Source organism: Cherax quadricarinatus, chromosome 8, assembly GCF_038502225.1.
Source record: "Cherax quadricarinatus isolate ZL_2023a chromosome 8, ASM3850222v1, whole genome shotgun sequence".
NCBI lineage: Eukaryota > Metazoa > Arthropoda > Malacostraca > Decapoda > Parastacidae > Cherax > Cherax quadricarinatus.
Genome location: NC_091299.1, coordinates 22,425,114 through 22,447,613, shown reverse-complemented (window position 1 = coordinate 22,447,613; position 22,500 = coordinate 22,425,114). Strand labels below are relative to the sequence as shown.

The 22,500-nt window shown below is 45.3% G+C and overlaps 1 protein-coding gene across 1 annotated transcript in view; it reads right to left on the bottom strand.

Annotated features, from left to right (window-relative positions):
- Positions 1 to 22,500, bottom strand: part of LOC128685248 (A disintegrin and metalloproteinase with thrombospondin motifs 6-like) — a 267,981-nt gene that overhangs the window by 87,563 nt on the left and 157,918 nt on the right. Inside the window, exons 8-9 of the mRNA XM_070082935.1 lie at positions 17,887 to 18,036; positions 17,437 to 17,583 (exon numbers count right to left, since the gene is read on the bottom strand). Of these exons, the coding sequence (XP_069939036.1) occupies positions 17,437 to 17,583; positions 17,887 to 18,036 (297 nt within the window). The remainder of the gene's footprint in view (positions 1 to 17,436; positions 17,584 to 17,886; positions 18,037 to 22,500) is intronic.

Sequence of the window (22,500 nt, the reverse complement as noted above, 5' to 3'; positions counted from 1 at the left end):
TAGAGCTCCCTCTCTCTCTCTCTCTCTCTCTCTCTCTCTCTCTCTCTCTCTCTCTCTCTCTCTCTCTCTCTCTCTCTCTCTTCCTCTCTTCCTCTCTCTCTCTCTCTCTCTCTCTCTCTCTCTCTCTCTCTCTCTCTCTCTCTCTCTCTCTCTCTCTCTCTCTCTCTCTCTCTCAACACGTCCAATAACATTTGTTTCAAGTAATTTGTACTCCGTATTCTCTGGAAAACTCTTAACGCCGCTATATATGCTCTGGAAAACTCTTAACGCCGCTATATCTGCTCTGGAAAACTCCTGAGAGGTTGAGCAGACAAGCCCGGCCCGGTAGTGAGCTCCTGGGAGCTGCAGACTTATTAGAAATTGATGAAAAAATGTAACACCACCTATGACTGCTACACCTCTCCTGCCATACGGTTTATAAGCTGCTTCTCCGCTCATATGCCGTATTCTACTCAAGATTGATGGACTGAACACATCGACTCAAGGTTGAGGGACTGATTACCTCATTTTCCTCCTGTTCTTCAAGTTTCTCCTACGTATGGACTGATGAAGCCACTGTGTGGCGAAACGTTTCCTCAATAAAGATACCCAAGAGTTGCACATGTGTCTAATTTATCATCATGGTATAGGAGGTAAAGTTCTAGCATGGATTGAGGCATGGCTTACCAATAGAAAGCAGAGAGTTACCATTAATGGAGTGAAATCTGAATGGGGATTAGTCACTAGTGGCGTTCCACAAGGATCAGTTTTAGGCCCTCTCCTGTTCATAATTTACATTAATGACCTTGATGAAGGGATTACTAGTGACATGAGTAAGTTTGCTGATGATACAAAGATAGGCCGTATAATTCACTCTGAGGAGGATATCAATGAACTCCAGGACGATTTGAACAAATTAATGTCTTGGTCTGAAAAATGGCAGATGAAGTTTAATGTGGATAAGTGTAATGAGGCCTCACTAGTGAGGCCTCATTTAGATTATGCTGCTCAGTTTTGGTCCCCTTACTACAGGATGGACATAGACTCATTAGAGAACATACAGAGAACATAAGAACATTTACTGTGTAAGGAACCTCCCGTATGAAGATAGACTTAAAGCCTTAAATCTCCACTCTCTGGAGAGGCGTAGAATGAGGGGAGATATCATTGAAGTGTATAAGTGGATGACGGGCATAAACAAGGGAGACATTAATAAAGTACTGAGGGTGTCGAACCAGGTAAGAACCAGGAATAATGGATTTAAGTTGGATAAATTTAGATTTAGAAAGGACATAGGTAAGTACTGGTTTTCTAACAGAGTTGTAGATGAACATCAAAATGGTATAAAATACCGACAGGTTGTTAGGTAAGACACATATGCAACAGTTAGACAACTTTATTCCGAAACGTTTCGCCTACACAGTAGGCTTCTTCAGTCGAATACAGAAAGTAGGCAGGAACAGTAGAGATGTGAAGACGATGTAATCAGTCCATCACCCTTAAAGTCGTAGAATTTGAGGTTGTCAGTCCCTCGGCCTGGAGAAGTTCAGTTCCATAGTCAGGAACTATCTGACTATGGAACTGAACTTCTCCAGGCCGAGGGACTGACAACCTCAAATTCTACGACTTTAAGGGTGATGGACTGATTACATCGTCTTCACATCTCTACTGTTCCTGCCTACTTTCTGTATTCGACTGAAGAAGCCTACTGTGTAGGCGAAACGTTTCGGAATAAAGTTGTCTAACTGTTGCATATGTGTCTTACCTAACAGAGTTGTAGATGCGTGGAACAGTCTTCCCAGTGGGGTGATAGAGGCTAGGACCTTGGGTAGCTTTAAGAAGAGACTGGACAAATATATGAGCGGGAGGGGCTGGGTTTGATTGGTGTTGGGGGGTGCGGGAGTTGTTTCTTGAGTAGCTTTAGGTAGATGTCGTTTTGATAAGGACCTGCCTCGTATGGGCCAGTAGGCCTTCTGCAGTGTTCCTACATTCTTATGTTCTTATGTTCTTAAGAATGTAGGAACACTGCAGAAGGCCTACTGGCCCATACGAGGCAGGTCCTTATCAAAACGACATCTACCTAAAGCTACTCAAGAAACAACTCTCGCACCCCCCAACACCAATCAAACCCAGCCCCTCCCACTCATATATTTGTCCAGTCTCTTCTTAAAGCTGCCCAAGGTCCTAGCCTCTATCACCCCACTGGGAAGACTGTTCCACGCATCTACAACTCTGTTAGAAAACCAGTACTTACCTATGTCCTTTCTAAATCTAAATTTATCCAACTTAAATCCATTATTCCTGGTTCTTACCTGGTTCGACACCCTCAGTACTTTATTAATGTCTCCCTTGTTTATGCCCGTCATCCACTTATACACTTCAATGATATCTCCCCTCATTCTACGCCTCTCCAGAGAGTGGAGATTTAAGGCTTTAAGTCTATCTTCATACGGGAGGTTCCTTACACAGTAAATCATTTTAGTCATTCTTCTCTGTATGTTCTCTAATGAGTCTATGTCCATCCTGTAGTAAGGGGACCAAAACTGAGCAGCATAATCTAAATGAGGCCTCACTAGTGATGTATAGAGCTGTAAAATAACTTTTGGACTTCTGTTACTTATACTTGTTAGGTAAGACACATATGCAACAGTTAGGTATCTTTATTTTGAAACGTTTCGCCTACACAGTAGGCTTCTTCAGTCGAGTACAGAAAAGTTGATAGAAGTAGAAGATACTTGAAGACCTGCCCTCCCAAATCAACCTACGTCTCACCTCCTGGCACTATATAAGGCCCGATTCTGTCACTTCAACTTCATATTGTTTCAGACAACGGAACAATGCTCTTCTCCAGACTGAGGGACTGACCACCTCAAAACTTTAAGGGTGATGGACTGATTACATCGTCTTCAAGTATCTTCTACTTCTATCAACTTTTCTGTACTCGACTGAAGAAGCCTACTGTGTAGGCGAAACGTTTCAAAATAAAGATACCTAACTGTTGCATATGTGTCTTACCTAACAATCTGTCGGTATTTTATACCATTTTAATACTTATACTTCTTGAGATAAATCCAAGTAATCTGTTGGCCTTGTTGCGCACACTGAGGCATTGCTGTCTTGGCTTTAGATTTCTGCTTACCATGACTCCCAAGTCTTTTTCACATTCTGTATGACCAAGCTCTACTTCACCTAGATTATAGCTTCGAGGGTTATTTTCATTACCAAGGGCAAGTACCTTACACTTATCCACATTAAACTTCATCTGCCATTTCTCAGACCAAGACATTAATTTGTTCAAATCGTCCTGGAGTTCATTCATATCCTCCTCAGAGTGAATTATACGGCCTATCTTTGTATCATCAGCAAACTTACTCATGTCACTAGTAATCCCTTCATCAAGGTCATTAATGTAAATTATGAACAAGAGAGGGCCTAAAACTGATCCTTGTGGAACGCCACTAGTGACTAATCCCCATTCAGATTTCACTCCATTAATGGTAACTCTCTGCTTTCTATTGGTAAGCCATGCCTCAATCCATGCTAGAACTTTACCTCCTATACCATGAGCTGCCACTTTTCTTAAGAGTCTCTTGTGAGGTACTCTGTCGAAGGCTTTACTAAAATCCAAATAAACAATATCATATTCCTTATCACTGTCAACTGCCTCAAATGTTCTATTGAAGAACGTCAGTAAGTTTGTCAGGCAGGAACGACCTCTCGTGAATCCATGCTGAGATTCATTTATCAAGTTATGCTCTTCAAGGTGACTTCTGATAATGTCAGCTATAATTGATTCTAATAACTTGCCCACTATAGATGTCAGGCTTATTGGACGGTAATTTGAAGGAGTGGACTTATCCCCTGATTTGAATATAGGAACCACATTAGCCATCTTCCACATCTCTGGCACAACACTGGTAAGGATGGACGCATTGAATACACTCGTTAATGGCTGACTAAGCTCCATCTTGCATTCCTTAAGTACCCTTGAAAACAACTCATCGGGTCCCGGGGACTTATTTTGTTTCAGTTTGTCTATCTGTTTAATAACCATGTCCCTCGTGACAGTAATATTAGTTAACTTAAATTCATCAGGAACTAAATAATTGTTAATTACTGGAATCTCATTTACATCTTCCTGTGTAAAAACTGACAAAAAATAGTCATTAAATAAGGAACACATTTCCAGTTCATTATCCGTCAGCTGTCCATTCCCAGATTTCAGAGGTCCTACTTTTTCCTTCACCTTCGTCCTATACACTTGAAAGAACCCCTTTGGATTAGTCTTTGATTCATTAGCGACTCTAATTTCATAGTCACGTTTAGCCTTTCTAATCGCCTTTTTTACTTCTCTTTTAAGCTGAACATATTGGTCAGTAAGGTTAACCTCTCCTCTTCTGATGCGCCTATAAATTCCCCTTTTCTCCCCTAATAGATGCTTTAACCTCCTGTTAACCCATTTGGGATCGTTATTATTAGACCTAATTTCTCTCTGGGGAATGTATATACTCTGGGCACTGTGTACATTATTAAGAAAACAATCATAAAAGCAGATCCCTTCATATTCATAAGTATGATTATCGTCAATAAAATCATTAGCTAGATAACCCCAATCAAGATTAGACAGATGTTCCCTAAGTCCATTATAATCGGCAGAACGAAAATCGGGGATTTTTACTGTATTATCATTATTCTTGCATTCCCAATTAATGCTAAAGGTGATGGATTTGTGATCACTTGCGCCAAGCTCTTCAGTGATCTCCAGATTATTCACTAGTGTTTCCTTATTTGACAAGACTAGGTCTAGCAAATTATTACCCCTGGTAGGTTCAGTTACACTCTGTTTCAGAAAACAGTCCTGAACTGTTTCCATGAAGTCACTGGACTCTAGATTACCTGTCAAAGAATTCCAGTCAATTTGGCTAAAGTTAAAGTCCCCTACTATGACTACGTTACTGTGTCCAGAAGCCCTAACAATTTCGTCCCAAAGAAGTCTCCCTCTATCGTGATCCAAGCCTGGAGGTCGGTATATTACACCTAGAATTAGTTTTTCTTGACCCTCCACGAACTCTACCCAAACAGACTCTGTTACTGCTCCATCTATTTTTATACCTTTTTTTATGCAACAATTAATATTTTCTCGAACATACAATGCAACTCCTCCCCCCTTCCCATTACATCTATCCACATTGAATAACTTAAATCCCTGAATATTACACTCAGCAGTCATATCCCGACTCTTTAAATCATACCACGTTTCAGTTAATGCAATGATATCAAAGTTCCCAGCACATGCTACCAAACGTAGTTCATTAATTTTATTTCTTGCACTTCGACTGTTAGCATAAAATACCATCATATGTTTTTTCTTCTGCACATTTTTCCTATTCATCTTTGTTTTTACACAATTTCTGAAATTATCATTACCCAGAGTTACTCCATGACAGTTACTATTAAGATTCTTAATATCAGAGCATAAGTCAATATATCCATACTCATTATTAATCATTTCTAAACCCATACCTCTAACTAATCCTAGTTTAAAGTCCTAACAACCCCCTCAACTGAGTTAGCAAGAAAACCCACACCTGCCCTGGATAAGTGAACCCCATCCCTGGCATACATGTCATTTCGGCCATAGAAGTTGTCCCAGTTGTCAATGAATGGTACTGCATTATCCTTACAGTGTTTATCCAGCCAACAATTAATACCAATTGCTCTGGACAACCATTCATTACCAACACCTCTTCTTGGCAAAATGCCACATATAACAGGGCGCCCCCCCTTCTTCCTAATCATGTCTATAGCTGTCCTGAACTTTCTAACTAAATCCTCACTTCTACGCTTGCCTACATCATTGCCTCCAGCACTGAGGCAAATAATAGGATTGATCCCATTACCGTTCATGATGTTGTCAAGCCGGCTAACAATGTCCTCCATCCCAGCCCCAGGAAAGCATACCCTTTGTCTCCTACTCCTGTCCTTCAAGCAGAATGCCCTATCCATGTATCTAACCTGGCTATCCCCAACAACAACAATATTCTTACCTTCCTTGTCGTTCGTCGTGACGATCCCAGTAGTAGACTCACATTCGTCGGGTAGCACCGAGAATGCGTTGGAGGTTTCCACGGGAGTTTCCACAGCAGTCTCTTTCTTCTTCATCGTTTCTGGCTTTCCATTCGTCTTCTTGATCGTCAACTTCGTCGTCCCCTGCTGTCCAGCCACTGACCACGATCCCTTCTTGACCTGAGGACTCGAAACAGGAGGACTACTACGAATCCTCTTGTTTTCCTCGGTCAATCGCCGTATCTCCATCTTCGCTGCCTTCAATTCTTCCTTAAGTTGCTGGTAAAGTTGCTCGATGGAGGGCATCTTGGTTCAGTCCACGGGAGCAAACAAGACACTTCTTCACAGAGTTAAGTACAGGTCAGCACTCAAAGTACAGGTCACCACTCAAGAGCACACAAACAGGTCTTCACAGAGCTAAGTACACGTCACCACTCAAAAGTACACGTCACCACTGGCTAAGTACACGTCACCACTGAGCTAAGTACACGTCACCACTGACTAAAATGATTTACTGTGTAAGGAACCTCCCGTATGAAGATAGGCTTAAAAAGCCTTAAACTCCACTCTCTGGAGAGGCGTAGAATGAGGGGAGATATCATTGAAGTGTATAAGTGGATGACGGGCATAAACAAGGGAGACATTAATAAAGTACTGAGGGTGTCGAACCAGGTAAGAACCAGGAATAATGGATTTAAGTTGGATAAATTTAGATTTAGAAAGGACATAGGTAAGTACTGGTTTTCTAACAGAGTTGTAGATGCGTGGAACAGTCTTCCCAGTGGGGTGATAGAGGCTAGGACCTTGGGTAGCTTTAAGAAGAGACTGGACAAATATATGAGTGGGAGGGGCTGGGTTTGATTGGTGTTGGGGGGTGCGGGAGTTGTTTCTTGAGTAGCTTTAGGTAGATGTCGTTTTGATAAGGACCTGCCTCGTATGGGCCAGGAGGCCTTCTGCAGTGTTCCTACATTCTTATGTTCTTATGGTGATCCCAGGCTGAGTGTTAGAGACAATGGTGATCCCAGGATGAGTGTTAGACTATGGTGATCCCAGGCTGAGTGTTAGACTATGGTGATCCCAGGCTGAGTGTTAGAGACAATGGTGATCCCAGGCTGAGTGTTACAGACTATGGTGATCCCAGGCTGAGTGTCAGAGACTATGGTGATCCCAGGCTGAGTGTTAGGCTATGATGATCCCAGGCTGAGTGTTACAGACTATGGTGATCCCAGGCTGAGTGTTAGACTATGGTGATCCCAGGCTGAGTGTTAGGCTATGATGATCCCAGGCTGAGTGTTAGAGACAATGGTGATCCCAGGATGAGTGTTAAACTATAATGATCCCAGGCTGAGTGTTACAGACTATGGTGATCCCAGGCTGAGTGTCAGAGACTATGGTGATCCCAGGCTGAGTGTTAGAGACTATGGTGATCCCAGGCTGAGTGTTAGAGACTATGGTGATCCCAGGCTGAGTGTTAGGCTATGATGATCCCAGGCTGAGTGTTACAGACTATGGTGATCCCAGGCTGAGTGTTAGACTATGGTGATCCCAGGCTGAGTGTTACAGACTATGGTGATCCCAGGCTCTGTGTTACAGACTCTGGTGATCCCAGACTGAGTGTAAGACACTATAACGATCCCAGACCGAGATTTACGGTAAGACGATGGTGCGAGATCTCATGAGGTGCTGAATAAACCAAATGAACGAAGAGTGTTATAACATACGTAAACATGTGCAAGAGACACTCAGATACTGAGTGTGCCAGAGACACTCAGATGCTGAGTGTGCCAGAGACACTCAGATACTGAGTGTGCCAGAGACACTCAGATACTGAGTGTGCCAGAGAAACTCAGATGATAAATTAGACACATGTGCAACTCTTGGGTATCTTTATTGAGGAAACGTTTCGCCACACAGTGGCTTCATCAGTCCATACGTAGGAGAAACTTGAAGAACAGGAGGAGAATGAGGTAATCAGTCCCTCAACCTTGAGTCGATGTGTTCAGTCCTTCAATCTTGAGTAGAATACGGCAGATGAGCGGAGAAGCAGCTTATACACCGTATGGCAGGAGAGGTGCAGCAGTCATAGGTCGTGTCACATTCTTCGCTTGCCTAATTCTTGGGCACGACCTACTTCCACATTGAACAAATGTAACACCACCTATGACTGCTACACCTCTCCTGCCATACGGTTTATAAGCTGCTTCTCCGCTCATCTGCCGTATTCTACTCAAGATTGAAGGACTGAACACATCGACTCAAGGTTGAGGGACTGATTACCTCATTCTCCTCCTGTTCTTCAAGTTTCTCCTATGTATGGACTGATGAAGCCACTGTGTGGCGAAACGTTTCCTCAATAAAGATACCCAAGAGTTGCACATGTGTCTAATTTATCAACATGTCGGTTCTCTGAACCATTCATCTACAAAAAAGAAACTCAGATACTGAGTGTGCCAGAGACACTCAGATACTGAGTGTGCCAGAGACACTCAGATACTGAGTGTGCCAGAGACACTCAGATACTGAGTGTGCCAGAGACACTCAGATACTGAGTGTGCCAGAGACACTCAGATACTGAGTGTGCCAGAGACACTCAGATACTGAGTGTGCCAGAGACACTCAGATACTGAGTGTGCCAGAGACACTCAGATACTGAGTGTGCCAGAGACACTCAGATACTGAGTGTGCCAGAGACACTCAGATACTGAGTGTGCCAGAGACACTCAGATACTGAGTGTGCCAGAGACGCTCAGATGCTGAGTGTGCCAGAGACACTCAGATACTGAGTGTGCAAGAGACACTCAGATACTGAGTGTGCCAGAGACACTCAGATGCTGAGTGTGCCAGAGACACTCAGATACTGAGTGTGCAAGAGACACTCAGATACTGAGTGTGCCAGAGACACTCAGATACTGAGTGTGCAAGAGACACTCAGATACTGAGTGTGCCAGAGACACTCAGATACTGAGTGTGCAAGAGACACTCAGATACTGAGTGTGCCAGAGACACTCAGATGCTGAGTGTGCCAGAGACACTCAGATACTGAGTGTGCAAGAGACACTCAGATACTGAGTGTGCCAGAGACACTCAGATACTGAGTGTGCCAGAGACACTCAGATGCTGAGTGTGCCAGAGACACTCAGATGCTGAGTGTGCCAGAGACACTCAGATGCTGAGTGTGCCAGAGACACTCAGATGCTGAGTGTGCCAGAGACACTCAGATGCTGAGTGTGCCAGAGACACTCAAATACTGAGTGTGCCAGAGACACTCAGATGCTGAGTGTGCCAGAGACACTCAGATACTGAGTGTGCCAGAGACACTCAGATACTGAGTGTGCCAGAGACACTCAGATACTGAGTGTGCCAGAGACACTCAGATACTGAGTGTGCCAGAGACACTCAGATGCTGAGTGTGCCAGAGACACTCAGATACTGAGTGTGCCAGAGACACTCAGATGCTGAGTGTGCCAGAGACACTCAGATACTGAGTGTGCCAGAGACACTCAGATGCTGAGTGTGCCAGAGACACTCAGATACTGAGTGTGCCAGAGACACTCAGATACTGAGTGTGCCAGAGACACTCAGATGCTGAGTGTGCCAGAGACACTCAGATACTGAGTGTGCCAGAGACACTCAGATACTGAGTGTGCCAGAGACACTCAGATGCTGAGTGTGCCAGAGACACTCAGATACTGAGTGTGCCAGAGACACTCAGATACTGAGTGTGCCAGAGACACTCAGATACTGAGTGTGCCAGAGACACTCAGATGCTGAGTGTGCCAGAGACACTCAGATACTGAGAGAGACACTCAGATTCTGAGTGTGCCAGAGAAACTCAGATGCTGAGTGTGCCAGAGACACTCAGATGCTGAGTGTGCCAGAGACACTCAGATACTGAGTGTGCCAGAGACACTCAGATACTGAGTGTGCCAGAGACACTCAGATGCTGAGTGTGCCAGAGACACTCAGATACTGAGTGTGCCAGAGACACTCAGATACTGAGTGTGCCAGAGACACTCAGATGCTGAGTGTGCCAGAGACACTCAGATACTGAGTGTGCCAGAGACACTCAGATGCTGAGTGTGCCAGAGACACTCAGATACTGAGTGTGCCAGAGACACTCAGATACTGAGTGTGCCAGAGACACTCAGATACTGAGTGTGCCAGAGACACTCAGATGCTGAGTGTGCCAGAGACACTCAGATGCTGAGTGTGCCAGAGACACTCAGATACTGAGTGTGCCAGAGACACTCAGATGCTGAGTGTGCCAGAGACACTCAGATGCTGAGTGTGCCAGAGACACTCAGATACTGAGTGTGCCAGAGACACTCAGATGCTGAGTGTGCCAGAGACACTCAGATGCTGAGTGTGCCAGAGACACTCAGATACTGAGTGTGCCAGAGACACTCAGATACTGAGTGTGCCAGAGACACTCAGATACTGAGTGTGCCAGAGACACTCAGATACTGAGTGTGCCAGAGACACTCAGATGCTGAGTGTGCCAGAGACACTCAGATACTGAGTGTGCCAGAGACACTCAGATACTGAGTGTGCCAGAGACACTCAGATACTGAGTGTGCCAGAGACACTCAGATACTGAGTGTGCCAGAGACACTCAGATACTGAGTGTGCCAGAGACACTCAGATACTGAGTGTGCCAGAGACACTCAGATACTGAGTGTGCCAGAGACACTCAGATACTGAGTGTGCCAGAGACACTCAGATACTGAGTGTGCCAGAGACACTCAGATACTGAGTGTGCCAGAGACACTCAGATACTGAGTGTGCCAGAGACACTCAGATACTGAGTGTGCCAGAGACACTCAGATACTGAGTGTGCCAGAGACACTCAGATACTGAGTGTGCCAGAGACACTCAGATACTGAGTGTGCCAGAGACACTCAGATACTGAGTGTGCCAGAGACACTCAGATACTGAGTGTGCCAGAGACACTCAGATACTGAGTGTGCCAGAGACACTCAGATGCTGAGTGTGCCAGAGACACTCAGATACTGAGTGTGCCAGAGACACTCAGATACTGAGTGTGCCAGAGACACTCAGATGCTGAGTGTGCCAGAGACACTCAGATACTGAGTGTGCCAGAGACACTCAGATACTGAGTGTGCCAGAGACACTCAGATACTGAGTGTGCCAGAGACACTCAGATACTGAGTGTGCCAGAGACACTCAGATGCTGAGTGTGCCAGAGAAACTCAGATACTGAGTGTGCCAGAGACACTCAGATGCTGAGTGTGCCAGAGACACTCAGATACTGAGTGTGCCAGAGACACTCAGATACTGAGTGTGCCAGAGACACTCAGATGCTGAGTGTGCCAGAGACACTCAGATACTGAGTGTGCCAGAGACACTCAGATACTGAGTGTGCCAGAGACACTCAGATACTGAGTGTGCCAGAGACACTCAGATACTGAGTGTGCCAGAGACACTCAGATGCTGAGTGTGCCAGAGACACTCAGATACTGAGTGTGCCAGAGACACTCAGATGCTGAGTGTGCCAGAGAAACTCAGATACTGAGTGTGCCAGAGACACTCAGATGCTGAGTGTGCCAGAGACACTCAGATACTGAGTGTGCCAGAGAAACTCAGATGCTGAGTGTGCCAGAGACACTCAGATGCTGAGTGTGCCAGAGACACTCAGATACTGAGTGTGCCAGAGACACTCAGATACTGAGTGTGCCAGAGACACTCAGATGCTGAGTGCGCCAGAGACACTCAGATACTGAGTGTGCCAGAGACACTCAGATACTGAGTGTGCCAGAGAAACTCAGATGCTGAGTGTGCCAGAGACACTCAGATACTGAGTGTGCCAGAGACACTCAGATGCTGAGTGTGCCAGAGACACTCAGATGCTGAGTGTGCCAAAGACACTCAGACAGTGATTGTACCAAAGACATTCAGATACTGAGTGTGCCAAAGACACTCCGATAGTGACTGTGACAAAGACACTCAGATGCTGAGTGTGCCAGAGACACTCAGATAATGAGTGAGCCAGAGACACTCAGATACTGAGTGTGCCAAAGACACTCAAATAGTGGCTGTGACAAAGACACTCAGATACTGACGGTGCCAGAGACACTCAGATACTGACGGTGTCAGAGACACTCAGATACTGACGGTGTCAGAGACACTCAGATACTGACTGTGTCGGAGATACTCAGATACTGACTGTGTCAGAGACACTCAGATACTGACTGTGTCAGAGACACTCAGATACTAACTGTGTCAGAGACACTCAGATACTGACTGTGTCAGAGACACTCAGATACTGACTGTGTCAGAGACACTCAGATACTGACTGTGTCAGAGACACTCAGATACTGACTGTGTCAGAGACACTCAGATACTGACTGTGTCAGAGACACTCAGATACTGACTGTGTCGGAGATACTCAGATAATGACTGCGCCAGAAACACTCAGATACTGAGGGTGCCAGAGACACTCAGATACTGACAGTGCCAGAAACACTCATATACTGACTGTGCCAGAGACACTCAGATACTGAGGGTGCCAGAGACACTCAGATACTGACAGTGCCAGAGACACTCAGATACTGAGGGGTACCAGAGCACTCAGATACTGACTGTGCCAGAAACACTCAGATACCGAGGATGCCAGAGACACTCAGATACTGACTGTGCCAGAGACACTCAGATACTGAGGGTGCCAGAGACAATCAGATGCTCAGTGTGCCAGAGACACTCAGATACTGAGTGTCTCGTAGTGTGTCACTCAGATCCTGAGACACTCAGACAAGGGATGCATCAGTAAACGGTTGCAACACACACTCAACGGTTGCAACACACACTCAACGGTTGCAACACACACTCAACGGCTGCAACACACACACATACAACGGCCGCAACACACACACAACAACTGCAACACACACAACGGTTGCAACACACACTCAACGGCTGCAACACACACACACATACAACGGCCGCAACACACACACAACAACTGCAACACACACAACGGTTGCAACACACACTCAACGGCTGCAACACACACACACATACAACGGCTGCAACACACACACAACGACTGCAACGCACAACGGTTGCAACACACACAACGGCTGCAACACACACAACGGTTGCAACACACACAAAACAACTCCAACACACACACAGTACCTATAGACCAGGGGCCTCACAGTACCTGTAACCAAGGGGCTTCACAGTACCTTTAGACCAGGAACCTCACGATACCTGTAGCCAGGAGCCTCACAGTACCTGCAGCCCAGGGGCCTCACAGTGCCTGTAGCCCAGGGGCCTCACAGTACCTGTAACCAAGGGGTGTCACAGTACATGTAGCCCAGGGGCCTCACAGTGCCTGTAGCCCAGGAGCCTCACAGTACCTGTCGCCCAGGGGCGTCACAGTACCTGTAGCCCAGGAGCCTCACAGTAGGCTACCTGTAGCCCAAGAACCTCACAGTACCTTCAGGCTAGGAGTATCATAGTACCCGAAGCCAAGGAGCCTCACAGTCCCTTTAACCCAGGGGCCTCACAGTACCTGTAGCCCAGGGGCCTCACAGAACCTGTAACCAAGGGGCGTCACAGTACCTTTAGCCCAGGTGCCTCACGGTACCTGTAGCCCAGAGGCCTCACAGTACCTGTAGCAAAGGAGGCTCTCAGTACCTGTAGCCCAGGAGCCTCACAGCAGGCTACCTGTAGCCCAGGATCCTCATAGTACCTATAACCCAGGGGCCTCACAGTACCTGTAGCCCAGAAGCCTCACAGTACGTGTATCCCAGAAGCCTCACAGTACCTGTAGACCAGGGGCCTCACAGTGCCAGTACCCCATGGGCCTCAGAGTACCTGTAGCCCAGGGGCCTCACAGTACCTGTAGCCAAGGGGCCTTACAGTACCTGTAGCCCAGGGGCCTCACAGTACCTTTAGCCCAGGGGCCTCACAGTACTTGTAGCCCAGTGGCCTCACAGTACTGTACCCCAGGGGCCTCACAGTACCTGTAGCCAAGAAGCCTCACAGTATCTGTAGCCCAGGGGCCTCACAGTACCTGCAGCCCAGGGTTCTTACAGTACCTGTAGCCCAGGGGCTCACAGTACCTGTCGCCCAGGGGCCTCACAGTACCTGTAGCCCAGGAGCCTCTCAGTACCTGTAGCCCAGGAGCCTCACAGTACCTCTAGCCCAGGGGCCTCACAGTACCTCTAGCCAAGGGGCCTCACAGTGCCTGTAGCCCACGAGATTCACAGTACCAGTAGCCGAGGAGCCCAGGGGTCTCACAGTACCTGTAGCCCAGGAGCCTCACAGTACCTGTAGCCCAGGGGCCTCCCAGTACCTGTAGCCCAGAGACCTCATAGTACCTGCAGCCAAGGGGCCTCACAGCACCTGTTGCCCAAGGGCCTCACAGTACCTGTAGCCCAGGAGCCTCACACTACCTCTAGCCCAGGGGCCTCACAGTACCTGTAGCCCAGGAGCATCACAGTACCTGTAGCCCAGGGGTCTCACAGTACCTGTAGCCCAGGGGCCTCACAGTACCTGTTGCACAGGGGTCTCACAGTTCCTGTAGCCCAGGGGCCTCACAGTACCTGTAGCCAAGGGGCCTCACAGTACCTGTAGTCTAGGGGCCTCACAGTACCTGTAGCCCAGGGGCCTCACAGTACCTGTAGCCCAGGGGCCTCACAGTTCCTGTAGCCCAGGGGCCTCACAGTACCTGAAACCCAGGGGCCTCACAGTACTTGTACCACAGGGGTCTCACAGTACCTGTACCCCAGGGGCCTAGAAAATCTTAATCCAGCTCTGCTTCTGTGAACATTTCCTGGTCTGTTCTCACACACACACACACACACACACACACACACACAGTCGGGACCAGGAGCTGAGTCTCGACCCCTGCAACCACAATTAGGTGAGTACACACGCAGTGTCTACTGACAAGTGTCTTTGACAACTAGTAACTAACTAACAGGCTGACTTCTAGTTAGACTTCCCTCTCTAGTAAACTAGATATGTACAAAATTTAGTATTTCGTACATTTTACGGATGTAATGTTTGGGAGATCTCTGACCTGTAGGAAGAGGGAGCCTTGATAACCTGTGTGACCTGGGAGGCAAGGACAGCTGATGACCTGAGAGGCAGGGACAGCTAGTGACCTGGAAGGCAGGGGCAGCTAGTGGCCTGAGAGGCAGGGACAGCTTGTGACCTAAGAGGCAGGGACAGCTTGTGACCTGAGAGGCGGGAACAGCTGGTGACCTGGGAGGCAGGGGCAGTTAGTGACCTGAGAGGCAGGGACAGCTTGTGACCTGGGAGGCAGGGGCAGTTAGTGACCTGAGAGGTAGGGACAGCTTGTGACCTAAGAGGCAGGGACAGCTTGTGACCTGAGAGGCAGGGACAGCTTGTGACCTGAGAGGCGGGGACAGCTGGTGACCTGGGAGGCAGGGACAGTTGATGACCTGAGAGGCAGGGACAGCTAGTGACCTGAGAGGCAGCGACAGATGGCAACCCGCGTGACCTGGATTCAAAGAGGACAGATGGCAAACGTAACAAGAGACAGACGGGCCTTACCTGCTGTCAGCTGGTGAGTGCTGGTGCTGCCTACCACCTGCCTCTCTAACCTCTCTTAACCTCACCTCTCTAATATAACTTACATATCAATATAAACTTGCTATATTATCCAGGTTAAATATCGTGTAGGTTGACTATAGTCTGTTCCTGAGGTCAGCGGCCAGACCAGGCCTCCTGCTTGCTGCCCTGATTGACCAAACTGTTAGTGCCCACCGCCAGCAACGAGATACCCAGTAGTCACATTATCAACAATAGAGGAAGCAGGTTCACCAACAGCCTGACTGACCAGGACATCAACCAGGATGCCGGTCTAAGACCACGACACTTGGATCATGACCACACAGAACCATCTGCAAGTAACCCACAGGATGGTCTACAAGCTAGATGCCACAGACATATATACGAAGGGTAGTCTGGCAGTCGGGGTATATGCAAGGTTCAGTGAATAGAAGTTACCAAAGCAATGAGAAAATACAATAGCTGCTTCTCCTAACTAATTTTGTTGGCTAGTTCATAGGTATTTCGTGTATTCATAACTCTTGAACGACCCTCCACATGTGACGTCCACAATAAATTAGCAACTTCGGCCACATAATTAAAAAAAAATATCTTGAGTAGCCGTTTTCTAGATGTCTTGTGTTGTAGAGAAAATAGTGTAGGTATAAGAACTGTTGAGACAGATGGGAAGTCAGGAAGAACAGGATGGTACTCAGTCGAGGAAGTGCCAGGAAGAACAGGATGGTACTCAGTCGAGGAAGTGTCAGGAAGAACAGGATGGTACTCTAGGAAGTGTCAGGAAGAACAGGATGGTACTCACTCTAGGAAGTGTCAGGAAGAACAGGATGGTACTCACTCTAGGAAGTGTCAGGAAGAACAGGATGGTACTCACTCTAGGAAGTGTCAGGAAGAACAGGATGGTACTCACTCTAGGAAGTGTCAGGAAGAACAGGATGGTACTCACTCTAGGAAGTGTCAGGAAGAACAGGATGGTACTCACTCTAGGAAGTGTCAGGAAGAACAGGATGGTACTCACTCTAGGAAGTGTCAGGAAGAACAGGATGGTACTCACTCTAGGAAGTGTCAGGAAGAACAGGATGGTACTCACTCTAGGAAGTGTCAGGAAGAACAGGATGGTACTCACTCTAGGAAGTGCCAGGAAGAACAGGATGGTACTCACTCTAGGAAGTGTCAGGAAGAACAGGATGGTACTCACTTTAGGAAGTGCCAGGAAGAACAGGATGGTACTCAGTCGAGGAAGTGTCAGGAAGAACAAGATGGTACTCACTCTAGGAAGTGTCAGGAAGAACAGGATGGTACTCACTCTAGGAAGTGTCAGGAAGTACAGTATGGCACCCTAGGAAGTGTCAGGAAGAACACTATGGTACTCTAGGAAGTGTCAGGAAGAACACTATGGTACTCACTCTAGGAAGTGTCAGGAAGAACAGGATGGTACTCACTCTAGGAAGTGTCAGGAAGAACAGGATGGTACTCACTCTAGGAAGTGTCAGGAAGAACAGGATGGTACTCACTCTAGGAAGTGTCAGGAAGAACAGGATGGTACTCACTCTAGGAAGTGCCAGGAAGAACAGGATGGTACTCACTCTAGGAAGTGTCAGGAAGAACAGGATGGTACTCACTCTAGGAAGTGCCAGGAAGAACAGGATGGTACTCAGTCGAGGAAGTGTCAGGAAGAACAAGATGGCACTCACTCTAGGAAGTGTCAGGAAGAACAGGATGGTATTCACTCTAGGAAGTGTCAGGAAGTACAGTATGGCACCCTAGGAAGTGTCAGGAAGAACACTATGGTACTCTAGGAAGTGTCAGGAAGAACAGTATGGTACTCACTCCAGGAAGTGTGTTATCTCGTGTCTGCTACAGTTGGACCAGGTCACTGGGATGGCATCATTGGTGAGGTGGGGAGACATGACGTGCTGGGTTGATCCAAGGTGACTCTCACAGCCGTTCTGTGGACCGTCGTGGTTCATGCCAAAGCTGAGAGACGGAGAGACACTGAGGCTGAGAGACTCTCCTCTGACAGCACACACGAACCCACAGAGAGACAATAAACACTAAAAATAGGAGCCAAAATGCCCTGACTGGCAAACTGAAATTAAGTCTTGTACGTTGAGTGACTCAATTCTCGTCAAATCTGCAAAGATTATTCCGTTTTCTTGTCTCAGTGTGGCGTTATATATGCAAGGGAAGATACTGTATGCATCAGTAATGACCACTCAGAGTACACTGATAACATGAAGCACTCAGTTCACGAACAACACTGATCAACACAGGTCTTACTTGTGGCCCAGTTCGTGAGCGATGGTGTAAGCAATCTGCAGCCCCGTGTCCTCGTTGACATTACAAGATCTGAGTGGCTGACACATGCCAGCGATCTCAGACACACCCAGAGTGGCGCACCTGTCTGTCACTCGGCTACATATGTTGTACCTGAGCGAAAAAAAAAACGTTCGAAATTTTAGTTACAAACAATAATTAACGTGAGTGATGTTGTCACAGAGTACAAACAACAAGTAACGGTTGTGATGTTATCACTGAGTACAAACAACAAGTAACGGTTGTGATGTTATCACTGAGTACAAACAACAAGTAACGGTTGTGATGTTATCACTGAGTACAAACAACAAGTAACGGTTGTGATGTTCTCACAGAGTACAAACAACAAGTAACGGTTGTGATGTTGTCACAGAGTACAAACAACAAGTAACGGTTGTGTTGTCACAGAGTACAAACAACAAGTAACGGTTGTGATGTTGTCACAGAGTACAAACAAGTAACGGTTGTGATGTCACAGAGTACAAACAACAAGTAACGGTTGTGATGTTGTCACAGAGTACAAACAACAAGTAACGGTTGTGATGTTGTCACAGAGTACAAACAACAAGTAACGGTTGTGATGTCACAGAGTACAAACAACAAGTAACGGTTGTGATGTTGCCACAGAGTACAAACAACAATTAACGTGAGTGATGTTGACACAGAGTACAAACAACAAGTAACGGTTGTGATGTCACAGAGTACAAACAACAAGTAACGGTTGTGATGTTGTCACAGAGTACAAACAACAAGTAACGGTTGTGATGTTGTCACAGAGTACAAACAACAAGTAACGGTTGTGATGTCACAGAGTACAAACAACAAGTAACGGTTGTGATGTCACTGAGTACAAACAAGTAACGGTTGTGATGTTGTCACAGAGTACAAACAACAAGCAACGGTTGTGATGTTGTCACAGAGTACAAACAACAAGCAACGTGAGTGATGTTGTCACAGAGTACAAACAACAAGTAACGGTTGTGATGTCACAGAGTACAAACAACAAGTAACGGTTGTGATGTCACAGAGTACAAACAACAAGTAACGGTTGTGATGTTGTCACAGAGTACAAACAACAAGTAACGGTTGTGATGTTGTCACAGAGTACAAACAACAAGTAACGGTTGTGATGTTGTCACAGAGTACAAACAACAAGTAACGGTTGTGATGCTGTCACAGAGTACAAACAACAAGCAACGTGAGTGATGTTGTCACAGAGTACAAACAACAAGTAACGGTTGTGATGTTGTCACAGAGTACAAACAACAAGTAACGGTTGTGATGTCACAGAGTACAAACAACAAGTAACGGTTGTGATGTTGTCACAGAGTACAAACAACAAGTAACGGTTGTGATGTTGTCACAGAGTACAAACAACAAGTAACGGTTGTGATGTCACAGAGTACAAACAACAAGTAACGGTTGTGATGTTGTCACAGAGTACAAACAACAAGTAACGGTTGTGATGTCACAGAGTACAAACAACAAGTAACGGTTGTGATGTTGTCACAGAGTACAAACAACAAGTAACGGTTGTGATGTTGTCACAGAGTACAAACAACAAGTAACGGTTGTGATGTTGTCACAGAGTACAAACAACAAGTAACGGTTGTGATGTTGTCACAGAGTACAAACAACAAGTAACGGTTGTGATGTCACAGAGTACAAACAACAAGTAACGGTTGTGATATTGTCACAGAGTACAAACAACAAGTAACGGTTGTGATTTTGTCACAGAGTACAAACAACAAGTAACGGTTGTGATGTCACAGAGTACAAACAACAAGTAACGGTTGTGATGTCACAGAGTACAAACAACAAGCAACGTGAGTGATGTTGTCACAGAGTACAAACAACAAGTAACGGTTGTGATGTCACAGAGTACAAACAACAAGTAACGTTTGTGATGTTATCACTGAGTACAAACAACAAGTAACGGTTGTGATGTTATCACTGAGTACAAACAACAAGTAACGGTTGTGATGTTATCACTGAGTACAAACAAGTAATGTTTGTGATGTTATCACTGAGTACAAACAACAAGTAATGGTTGTGATGTTATCACTGAGTACAAACAACAAGTAACGGTTGTGATGTTATCACTGAGTACAAACAACAAGTAACGGTTGTGATGTTGTCACAGAGTACAAACAACAAGTAACGGTTGTGATGTTATCACAGAGTACAAACAACAAGTAACGGTTGTGATGGTATCACAGAGTACAAACAACAAGTAACGGTTGTGATGTTATCACTGAGTACAAACAACAAGTAACGGTTGTGATGTTATCACTGAGTACAAACAACAAGTAACGGTTGTGATGTTATCACAGAGTACAAACAACAAGTAACGGTTGTGATGTTATCACTGAGTACAAACAACAAGTAACGGTTGTGATGTTATCACTGAGTACAAACAACAAGTAACGGTTGTGATGTTATCACTGAGTACAAACAACAAGTAACGGTTGTGATGTTATCACTGAGTACAAACAACAAGTAACGGTTGTGATGTTATCACAGAGTACAAACAACAAGTAACGGTTGTGATGTTATCACAGAGTACAAACAACAAGTAACGGTTGTGATGTTATCACAGAGTACAAACAACAAGTAACGGTTGTGATGTTATCACAGAGTACAAACAACAAGTAACGGTTGTGATGTTATCACTGAGTACAAACAACAAGTAACGGTTGTGATGTTATCACTGAGTACAAACAACAAGTAACGGTTGTGATGTTATCACTGAGTACAAACAAAAAGTAACGGTTGTGATGTTATCACTGAGTACAAACAACAAGTAACGGTTGTGATGTTATCACTGAGTACAAACAACAAGTAACGGTTGTGATGTTATCACAGAGTACAAACAACAAGTAACGGTTGTGATGTTATCACAGAGTACAAACAACAAGTAACGGTTGTGATGTTATCACAGAGTACAAACAACAAGTAACGGTTGTGATGTCATCACAGAGTACAAACAACAAGTAACGGTTGTGATGTTATCACTGAGTACAAACAACAAGTAACGGTTGTGATGTTATCACTGAGTACAAACAACAAGTAACGGTTGTGATGTTGTCACAGAGTACAAACAACAAGTAACGGTTGTGATGTTATCACAGAGTACAAACAACAAGTAACGGTTGTGATGTTATCACTGAGTACAAACAACAAGTAACGGTTGTGATGTTATCACTGAGTACAAACAACAAGTAACGGTTGTGATGTTATCACAGAGTACAAACAACAAGTAACGGTTGTGATGTTATCACAGTAACGGTTGTGATGTTATCACTGAGTACAAACAACAAGTAACGGTTGTGATGTTATCACTGAGTACAAACAACAAGTAACGGTTGTGATGTTGTCACAGAGTACAAACAACAAGTAACGGTTGTGATGTTATCACAGAGTACAAACAACAAGTAACGGTTGTGATGTTATCACTGAGTACAAACAACAAGTAACGGTTGTGATGTTGTCACAGAGTACAAACAACAAGTAACGGTTGTGATGTTATCACAGAGTACAAACAACAAGTAACGGTTGTGATGTTATCACTGAGTACAAACAACAAGTAACGGTTGTGATGTTGTCACAGAGTACAAACAACAAGTAACGGTTGTGATGTTGTCACAGAGTACAAACAACAAGTAACGGTTGTGATGTCACAGAGTACAAACAACAAGTAACGGTTGTGATGTTATCACTGAGTACAAACAACAAGTAACGGTTGTGATGTTATCACTGAGTACAAACAACAAGTAACGGTTGTGATGTTGTCACAGAGTACAAACAACAAGTAACGGTTGTGATGTTATCACTGAGTACAAACAACAAGTAACGGTTGTGATGTTATCACTGAGTACAAACAACAAGTAACGGTTGTGATGTTATCACTGAGTACAAACAACAAGTAACGGTTGTGATGTTATCACTGAGTACAAACAACAAGTAACGGTTGTGATGTTATCACTGAGTACAAACAACAAGTAACGGTTGTGATGTTATCACAGAGTACAAACAACAAGTAACGGTTGTGATGTTATCACAGAGTACAAACAACAAGTAACGGTTGTGATGTTATCACTGAGTACAAACAACAAGTAACGGTTGTGATGTTATCACTGAGTACAAACAACAAGTAACGGTTGTGATGTTATCACAGAGTACAAACAACAAGTAACGGTTGTGATGTTATCACTGAGTACAAACAACAAGTAACGGTTGTGATGTTATCACTGAGTACAAACAACAAGTAACGGTTGTGATGTTATCACTGAGTACAAACAACAAGTAACGGTTGTGATGTTGTCACAGAGTACAAACAACAAGTAACGGTTGTGATGTTATCACAGAGTACAAACAACAAGTAACGGTTGTGATGTTATCACTGAGTACAAACAACAAGTAACGGTTGTGATGTTATCACTGAGTACAAACAACAAGTAACGGTTGTGATGTTGTCACAGAGTACAAACAACAAGTAACGGTTGTGATGTTATCACTGAGTACAAACAACAAGTAACGGTTGTGATGTTATCACTGAGTACAAACAACAAGTAACGG